At 43.2% G+C, this 10,600-nt stretch overlaps 1 protein-coding gene across 2 annotated transcripts in view; it reads right to left on the reverse strand.

Moving 5' to 3' along the window:
- The window catches only part of UNC5C (unc-5 netrin receptor C), a 352,959-nt gene extending 342,845 nt beyond the window's left edge, over positions 1-10,114 (reverse strand). For both annotated transcript variants that reach the window (XM_041759298.1, XM_041759296.1), the window contains exon 1: positions 9,588-10,114. In XM_041759298.1, the coding sequence (XP_041615232.1) occupies positions 9,588-9,711 (124 nt within the window). In that variant the 5' untranslated portion in view covers positions 9,712-10,114. The remainder of the gene's footprint in view (positions 1-9,587) is intronic.
- Positions 10,115-10,600: the final 486 nt, after the last annotated feature.

Consider the following 10,600-nt stretch of genomic DNA (forward strand, 5'->3'; position numbering starts at 1 on the left):
AAGCCACTGGACACTACGCTAATGACTTAGCACCTCGCAGAGAGAGAGGAACTTTTTGCAGAAAGGTAGAATATAAATTTTCAGTTAGAAAGAAGTGATGAAATTTTATTCCCTGTTCAATGACTACCTTTATGAATTTGTTTTATAAGTTAAGTTTTATTTTAATTTTTTGATAGGTTCTCTTTGCTTTCTAAGGATATTGCCAAGGCTGTTCGAAAAAGCTCTCCTAAAACAAAAATAGTTACACATATACACATACACACACAATTTGTGCCAGCATATATATGCTCACAGGGAATTAGTGAACTGTATATGTCTATTCCTTGTAACTCTTCATTTCATTAAGACTCTGCCTGAAAATACCCCCTAGGAAATAATTCTATAGACATTTAATTAAATTAAAAAATGACATGTATCTTTCACATTTATCATCATTTCTAAAAATCCCATGAACTGATTATCCTCACCTCTACTGGGAAAACATATCTATTGTTAAAACTTTTCCTAGCCATCCTTCTTATTTTTTTATTATAATAAGTAAACTATAATTTTCTTCACTGTGGTCCTTCTAATTCTACATAAATGTATGCATCTGCATGTAAATCTAAACAAAAATAAATATTGTGATCAATATGTAAAGAAAGACATACATGATACTTTTATAAATACACTATAATCATATGAAAGATAAAATTCCACTTATGCAAATTCTTCTGTGGAAGGACCGTCCTTAAGAACTCCTATATAATTCTAAAAGTGCTACTGGATTTCTTATGTACATTAGATTAAAAATACAATGTTCGTATTCTTACTAATGACAATATTTAACAGAGTAGTTCAGGAAATGGGTGCATTTTATAATGACGACTGAAGGATTAGTTATATATTCTATTATTAGTGAAATAGACTGTCAGACACCTTATATCAGTATACCACTAATTAAGTCTAGATTTCTCATACAAGCACATCAGGCTCAAACAGGTCCAAATAAAATCCAAACATAATTTTTTCCAAGTATACACCTTTCAAGTACTTTCCAAGTTCTTCTGCTATGTTAACTGAAATAGGTGCAGATCAACACTCTTATTCAGATGAAAGTTGCAAGTCAGAGGGCTTGTTGAATAATATTATGATGAAATACTGACTTAAGGTCTCTATTCCAGATAGTAAAAATAATAAATCATTTGAACATGCTTGTTTTTCCTCAGCTTCTGAGAGCAGTAACTGAAATGAACTTCTGTTTTCCACCACACTGCATGCTCTGTCGGTAATGGCTGTGGTAGCCTGGCAAGGAAATGTCTTAGGCTCTTTCAATCATTGAATTTGATCCCTAATACATTTTAAAGCTTATATTCTTTCATCATCATATGGAGATCTAGAAGGAAGAAGGAAAGTTGCTAAAGAAAACAACAGGCATAATTACTGTTTTATTTAGGATCACTTCAAGATTGCTGCTTGCTAAACATGAGCACTTCCACTGGATGGCTATGATGTGGATATTTGGCAAACTCTTTATTCAGTGGAAGATAAAATATATCATTTTCCCCTTATCAAAAGCTAAATTAAAATGTCAACGGACTTCACACAGACATAATGCTCAAAGTGAAAGGACCATTATTTACTCTATCTTCCCAATCATAAACTTTTTGTTGTGGTAATAATTTGGTTACTTGCTTGATATGGGTCAGATGTAATACAGGGCTCTGAAAATCACATATAATAAAAGAGCAAGTACTTTGTCACTGATGACAGTTTTTAGTTCCTGCGAGAGAGAGTACCACCTGTTAAAGAGAGTACTCTTTGATCTAGTTGCAGAAAGGATTTCTTTTAGGTTCCTGAATTCTAAAAAGATAAGAGAGTGATTTAAAATACTCACTTTATTACAAGGACAAACAAATTTGCAAATTCAGAGATGAGAATTGTCCAAAATTGCTCCCTTTAATTTTACACATGAACGTAATTCATTATTTCTTGTAGTTATAAGTGGGTATTATCGCATCACACATCTATCACGTTGCACTAAATTTCCATGGTCTAGGAGAATATATATTATGAATTAATTTAAAGTTATTGCGTTTCTATGCAAATGGCATACTTTACTTCCATGCTATTCTTTTTTATTTTATATTACTATACATGCTCATTTTCTTGAATTTTTAAAAACACCTGCATTTCCATTAGTGGACATATTTGCCCTTATAACTGGGTTGCAGATGTATTTTAATATGCCAGCACTAATCTGTTTTTTTATTGGAAAGGAATGCTCATATATAAGGTTTTTCTTCTGACCAGAAAAAAAAAAAGACAAAAAAAAAATATAGTTGAGTTCAGGCAGTTCATGATTAAATAATCAATTAAGACCAACTAAAACTGAGAAATGTTAGCATTCATCAATAAACTTGTTAAATGTGCTGAGGGAGTCTCTGTTGTTTAACATCCTTAGTTAGAAGAGAAGGTAATACATGTTTATCTACATGAGGTATTTTTATGGTTTTCATAATTGCTGAGAAATGAAACTAGCCACAGGATCCAAATGACAGTGATTAATGAAGGTAAAAACTCCTATCTTCACAACGTTTTAAAATAAGACTGGTTACTCTGGAGTTAAATTTGATTAGTCAATATCATCTATTAACATGATTATTTTGAACCTTCATATTTAGAATGAGAACTCTAACAGGCACACCGATATAATGAAGTCTCACCTGGTTCCCCTCACTTTCATATTCCCCTACCACGCTGCATGGAGATATGGGTTGTTATTTAATTAAAAGAGGGTATTCCCCAAACATTTGGGTTTTCAGATATTAGACTTCACTTTTGCCACACAAAGCACTTTTGCTCCCTGCTCACTGCTAGTAAAAGGTATAATGACATTAAGGACAAATATCTACATATTTGGCACTTTCAAAGCTATAGCTCATTTTCCAAATTATAACTTCAATTTAATTACTGTTACCATAACTTTAACACTATAAATTCCATGTGGAAGACAGGATATGTTTTAGGTACCTCTAAAATCTGGAGACATTCTCTGTGTATTTCAAGACCTCATTATATAATCCTATGGTAGCAACTTTGTGGGGGCAGGAATGCTTAAGATGAGAAACCGCATTACAACTTCAACCCAATTCTTTTTACAAACCTGAAATTACAGAACCATATTGTCTAACATTTTGTTTATAAAGAATCAGAATATTGTCAACATAATATATTAGGTTTTCATGAAAAGGAAAAAATTCTTCTGAGAGCAGGTACAGAGAATAAAAAAATCAGGTACAGAGAATAAAAAAAGTTTACTATATCTGATCTTGTTCCCTCACAAAATTATTATCACAAAATGTTTGTATTAAAATCTCCATAAATGAGGAGATGACAAATATTTAAAATAATAAAACTATAAATTATTCAATTATTGCATTTATTAAGACCTAGAAAAAAAGGAGAGAGTAGTATTTTAATATTGCTAAAGGCAAACTTAGTTCACTTCAAAAAAGTCACATAAAAAATGGCACCGAGTTTCTGTAAGTCTCTGCTTTAATTTAATATCCTTGAACTAAGCAATACTGGGATAATACTAGAGGTCTCAGTTTCATGTAGCCCTCCTCCACAAATACATAAGCAACACCAAACCCCCCCAAAAAATAGGAAATCAAAGAAGAGTCCATACATAATTCTAAGAAGTTAGGATAACAAAGAAAGCAAGTGAGAAATCTGGGGATCTTTAAGTGTAGAACATGCAATCAAAAATTAAAAGCAGAATGAAAATACTACGGGAAAAAAGATCCGTCTTCACTCTAAGTAACATTAAATACCCCACAAATCTCTAGTGTTATCATAAATGTTAGCCAGAAAATAACATTCCCTCTAAATACGAAAAAATAGCAATAAGCATTAAACAACACGAGTAATTCAATGTGAAAGTTTCAAAATATGTTATCTAGATAATCCATGTTGTTCTAAATTATGATACTAACATCTTCTATTGCAAATTTAATTCAAACATATGAAAAGTCCTGGTGAATCTGTTATGCCTTCAAGTCAACCTATTTTTCTATTTTTCCTTATGTTTCTTTGTGTTGTTTTACATACATTCTATTATGTTCTTTAGACTATACACCTTTGCCCATTTTTTTTTAAAGGAAAACTATTGACATTTGCATAAAGGGTTGATTTTCCCTAAATCCCTATCTGAAAGCCTGGGACTTGATTTTTTTCCACAAAGTGTTTATGGATTTATGAAAAGTGATCTTTTAATATTCATTGTAAAGACAGAAAGCCAAGGGTAGAGCTTGCAGCCAGGATTTAACCGGCAGTGACTCAACATGGCATTTTTAGAACTGGCATTAGGTTAATTTTCCCAGAGAGAGTAGAAAGGAAGAAATAGGGTTATGAAGGGAGAGAGCTTCCCCCAGACTGTTCAAAGAACCATTGCACGTCATTGTCCAGGAGTTTGCAGTGATCTATTTTGGAACAACTCCTCGGGCAGCTTCATTTGTTGCTTTTGGGGAAGCAGAGTCTACAGCAATCCCCAGTCTGAGTTCAAAATTATTGACTTTAGTTTTTTTTTTAAACTTCTAGATTTCTTTGCCAGTGGTTTACAGAGTTAGAAGCCAAATAATAATGTTTACTTTCTGTGCGCCAGGCACTGCTCTAAACAATTTACATGTATTAACTCATTCAATCATAATAGGACTTATAGTATATATTCTCTTCACTTTATATCTGTGGAAACTGAGGCATGGATGAAGCTAAATGTGCCACCCATGGCCACACAACTAGGAGGTGGCAGAAGCAGGATTAGGAGACACTGATAAACACTAAGCCAACCAAAAGAGTGGGCACTTACCATTAACAGCCCTTAGCTTGTGCCTCCCCAAAGCCAGACCAAATATATATATTAAATCTAAGTAAGATTTAATATAAGTAAGACAGTTGCACTGCAAACTTAGTAATAGAACATTCCACTTCAAGCCAAATTGCCATCCATAAGTTCTTCTGCATAGAAATTTTAGAATTACCACCACCACTTCCAGTGGGACTCTAGCCTGACCTATGTTCTCTGTCTTTGATACTCAAATTCAGAAAATACTATACCTATGTTCATTGCAGAAAGTGAATTATAATTATGTGCTTTTACATCTGTCTTCCTTGCGGGCTGAAACCGTCTCTTTCAACACTGTGTCCCTAACAAATAGCACACAGTCTGGGAAATAATAAGTGCACAACAATTGTTTGAGAATTTTACTTATATTGGGACGCCTGGGTGGCTCAGCAGTTTAGTGCCTGTCTTCAGCCCAGGGCGTGATCCTGGAGTCCCGGGATCGAATCCCACGTCAGGCTCCAAGCAGCATGGAGCCTGCTTCTCCCTCTGCCTGTGTCTCTGCCTCTCTCTCTCTCTCTCTCTCAAGAATAAATAAATAAAATCTTTAAAAAAAAAAAAGGAATTTTACTTATAACATCGCACACTATCCAAATGAACTAATGGGTTTCTAATTTGTGAGGGATACGTGAACAAGGGGATTTGTGGCGATTTGTATTTAGCTGCCACAAATACAAAAGTCAAACTAAAAATAAATAAATAAATAAATAAATAAATAAATAAATAAATAAAAGATGTAGCTTAAAATTGCAAGGCAAGGCTCTGGCTCAATCCCCACCCCCACTAGTTTCCCCTATTATCTTCCTTAAGTGGTTGCAGCCTGTAATTGTAATGTTTCTTCTGAGAGTGACTCCCTCTGCTGCTCCAGCAAAGCCATGACCTAAATCAGAAAAGTGCTAAACGCAGTTCAGGCCTAATAGAGCACACTCTGGCTGCTGGCACTAATTGGAGAAGGTAGCATACATTGGAGAACAGTTATTTTTAAGTCTCAACAATCATTCTAAATAAGCTAGGAGGGCTTTCTGGTAGAGCTCACACCTCCTTTATGTTTTTAGGGGGGGGGTTGCTTAAAAAAAGATCAGTGTGAGTTTTGATCAGGACTTCAAGCTTCCAGACTAAAATGATACTTGAAGAACTTGTCTTGTTGAATGCTGAATCCCCAGTATCCAGAATACAGAAGACGAATCAGTGAATGTTAAAAATCTGATAGTTCTTTATTCTTTGCAAGTATCTGAAAAGTTTATCCTCTGAAGCGTTTTAAGCATTCCTTAAGCTAAAATATGTGAAATTGTTGAAATTATTTTTTCTAAACAAAAGTGAACTAACCTGGTTTTCCTTATCACAAATTTCAAATGTGATTTTATGAATTTACCCTACTCCTCAAATGGAGGAATTCCATGATATAATTATAATGAAATACAGTTATCCTTCATGCCAATTGTCTATTCGTACCACAGCAATATTCACAAATGTGTGAAAGTAATTTCTACTCTACTGTAGGAAGAAGTATAACATTTGTTTTAAAATATATATATATACACACACACAGACACACATTAACGTATGATAAAAGTAAATATTCCCAATATGATTATAGTCTTCACTAATTTTCTGTCCTGACTTTGGTGATGTTAACACTCATAACACTAGTTGGTGCTAGATAAGCATACTATCAGTGCTGTGTAATCCAGAAATAAATGCTTTTCTAAAACAGGAGGGCACTAACTCTGAGACACACTAATCAAATACTCTCTCTCTGTCTCTGTCTCTGTCTGTCTGTCTCTCTCTCTTGACCTAGTAAAATCTTTCATTCTTGGAAGTCAGAAACAACACAAATTCCCTGGAGCTAGGAGTTTCCGGCAATTCTGAATGAAATAATTAAGGCATAGCCAGAAAGGAGAAAGTTGTTGCCTTAAAGCCTGGAGAATCTCCCAAGGACCTGAATAAAATGACTGGTGTCTTCACATAAACTACAATTACACAACCCAGTACACTCACAAATAATGCCTGTTATGCATTTTTTTTTAAATCCTAAACATCTGTTGTTTTTTTGGCTACCACTGAAGACATACATATTTTCTAAAACTGCTAATTTTTCTAGTAGTTCTCTAACAACAGAATAAATCTCCTCCACATTGTCAAGTACTTAAATTAACTTTCTCATCTTAATTGCATATGTAGTTTCATTCATAAAAATAGTTCATTTCCATCTTTAAGTGTTCAACACATGGAAATCCTACCTTAAGCGAGCAATAGTATCTTTTATTTCCCTACTGTGCTAGTCCAAAGAGAGAAGAGAAAGGAGAAGGCATTAGAAGGAAAAGGAGGTCTGAACACCAGACTGATGTAAAAGTGTGACTCTGAGAGGAAAGTGTACTAGTGGTTCAGTAGTAAGCCGACTGGGAAATGGTTAGAGGGAAGATGATAATAGCCGAGTTTGGGGCTTTCTACATTTGTAGTACCCAACAGATAACAGTCAAAGAGCTGGTGTCCTGAAACATGGAAGATAACAAAGCTAAAAGCCCTAGTACAGTGTTTTCAGGACCACAAGATTCAAACACACAATAGTTTATTCAACAGAAACTGAAATAACTAAACCAACTAAATGGAGAAGAACACCACTGAAATGCACATTCCCAACAGGATATATTTTATTTTTCCATGTAAGATTACAGGAGTAGGTTCCATCCCCAATCTTTGGATTGCCTGGTCTATAAGAAAAGTGCAACCGGCACACAGGGTCCGTCGTCCGTCTTGAGCCTATTCTCTTTTAACCTATCCTTCCTTCTTTCAATATTAATCCACTTACAATCTCCTGTTTGATTATCTTTATTGATTCCCCCCCCCCCCCCCCAACCCGTCTTTTCAACTTGGCTATAGTAAGCTCTAGGAGTGAATCCTATGGCTCTTTTTTGGGCATCTTTGGGGACTTTAACTCGTCCTTTTCCCAAGCAGTTCTCTGACCGCCCAGTCCTCCTCCGACCCACCCCCACCTGAACCCCACCCCTAGGCCGGATCCTTTGTGCGCCCAATAACAGTAGGCGATTCCCACCGGGAGTCACGCGATGGATCTCACCACTATTCATCAGGTTGTTCACTTAAACTTCCAAACACTCCTCTCTAAGCACCCTTGGCTGCAACCCAGAGAACTTCTTACCATTTTCAGGAAATCTAAAGGTTCATATGATTCCTCTGTAAAACGGACAGACAGATGAGCTCTGGAAGTATGCATAAGAAAATCAGGGCACAACCTCGGGGATGGGAGGCATCTGGTGAGAAGGGAAGGAAGGATTTATGAGCGCGGCTACTCAGCTAGGCAGCAGGAGAATTCACTCCCGAAGCAGCGATCGCTAATTCACGAAGCCTCGCTAATCACTTACCTGCTCCCCGGGACCACACTCGCTAGCGCGGGGCGCCCCCTGCACCGCCAGGGCCCTCTCCCCGGGGCGCCGGGCCCGCGCGGGGCGTCCGCTGTCCTCAGCCCCCAGCGTCGGGGCAGCGCGGGGGCACTGCCAAGCTAGCGCCGCGCCTCCCTGCTCTCCAAATTTGGGAAGTGCAACCGAGAGGACGGGATCCCCGAACTACCTCCGGAGGCTGCAGACGCTTCCTTTACCCCCCAACCTAGGAAAAACAGCTGCCTCCCTGGCCCCGCGACCACCACTGAAATGCGCGATTAGACCGAGGTGGGCGATCGGCTTGGCCGGATGGCGGGGGGCCCAGGTGACCCGAAACAGAGCCCGGAGGGGCAGCGTTGGCTCTTCCCCGTCCTTCTCCCTTCCTTTAGCTTCCTGAGCTCGGAAGGCTGGAAGCGGCGCTCCCACTCCAAACTCGGGGTACAGGGCAACCAGCCCCCGCGCTTCCCCTCCCTCCCTATCCACCCTCCACTCCTGACCGCTCTCCTCCCAACCCCTGTTCGGCCCCCACCCCGGGCCCCGTCGCCGGTTTTAAAGCTCGGACGCGTTAAATTAAAAAGTCAGAGTCACAAACTGGCCCGTCAGCCGGGAGAGTTTCGTATTTGGTTTGGACAACCAGTCCGTTCCCCCAGAGCTCCGCGGCTCAGCGGGAGGAAGACTCCGAAGGGGTCAGAGCGTGGGGCGCGCACGCCCGGGGCCTGCCGCAGGCTGGGTGGCGGGTCCGGGCGCTCGGTGCGTCTCCACAGCGCCCCAAGCAGCAGCAGAGCGGCACCGGCGCGGGCAGGTCCTCGGCGGTAATGGACACATTTCCTTAGCTGAGCGCCCTGGCGCGGCTCGGCGAGCTCAGAGACGCGCTGCAGATCCCGCAGCCCCAGAGGCGGCTCAGCGCGGGGAGCCCCCGCGCATCAGGGTGCGCCTACGGCAGGCCACGCCGCCACCCACCCCGAGAGTCCCTCCAACCAAACCTCTCTGGGTACGACGTGCAACAACGTGTGAGTGTGGAGCAGAGAGTGCCAAAGACACCCGGGGCGCCCACAAGCCCAGAGGCGGATGCGTGTCCGCATCCACACCCCGTGTGTCCCCGGTCCATCCGTGCCCATCTCGGAAGGCGGATTAAAAATAGCAGCCAAAGCTCCTGGACTAGTTGGGAAAGTGGAACGGGAACTGATTTCCAGCGGGGAGCAACGAGGCGAATTAAGGAAGCCGGAGGACTGGGGAGGAGAGGAGGGAGGAGGGACGGGGGACCGGGGAAGCGAAGGGAGGTGGCCGCGCAGCCCGGCGGACTCCCCTACCTTGAGCGGCCGAGCCGGTGCCGCTGGCACTGAGCAGGGCCAGGGCAGGTAGCACGAGCATCTGCAGCACGTATCCCAGTCCCAGTCCGCAGCGGGCCGCTGTCGCCCGCAGACCTTTCCTCATCGTCGACAGCGGTGTGCCGGGCGGAACCACTCGGGGAGACGCGCCACGAGCGGAGAGCCCCACCGGGCGGCAGCTGAATCCGTGCACCCTCGAAGCAGCCCGAAGAAATAATGATGACCGAGAGCCGCACTCCACTTTCTCCAAGGGCAGGAGCCAAAGGGGGTGGAGAGGAGACGCCGAGGAGGAGTTTGGCGGTCCCTCCGGGCCGTGCCCTCTAACTGGCGGCTCGGGGAGCGGCTGCTCTGCCCCCACTTGGGAAGTCCGGGAGGCGCCAGGCGGCCCCCTCGCCGCTCCCCCAGCAGCAGGAACAGCCGCAGCTCCGCCGCGCGCCGAGCCCGGACTGCTCTCCGGGTCCCCTCTCCAGTGCCGAACGCACAGGCGAGGGGGGGCGGGGGAGGCGGCGGAGGGAGAGGAAGCGAGAAGTGGGAGGAGGTGGGAGCGGAGGGAGGGAGTTGGGCGCCGCGGAGCTTTCCGGTCTCCAGCCTCAGGGTGCTCACGCCCGCGGACAGGCGGCCGGGGAGGGTCACCTCGGAGCGCCGGGGCGCACGGGGGCGCGGGGCGCTCGCCGAGGAGGCGTGGAGGGCGCAGCCCAAGTCCGCTGGGGGCTGAGCGGCGGCGGGAGCGCGCCCGCCCGCCTTATGTAAGCGGGGATTGGAGGGCGATGCGCGCCCGGCGCCGGGGGCGGAGAGCGGCTGTGGGTCTGCCCGCGAGGCCGGGGCCAGAGAAGCCTGGGGGCACCGGCGGCTGCGGACGGTGGGAGCGCGCCGGCCTCCCGCGGCGCGCCAGGCTCGGACTCCGCGAGCGCAGCGGGCGCGCCCCGGTCTGTGGGCTGAGCCCGCCCGAGCTCGGCCCGCCGCCTGCCAGCCTCTCCGGCGGCGCCAGCAAAGCC

The sequence above is a fragment of the Vulpes lagopus genome, chromosome 6 (genome assembly GCF_018345385.1).
Source record: "Vulpes lagopus strain Blue_001 chromosome 6, ASM1834538v1, whole genome shotgun sequence".
NCBI classification, from domain to species: domain Eukaryota; kingdom Metazoa; phylum Chordata; class Mammalia; order Carnivora; family Canidae; genus Vulpes; species Vulpes lagopus.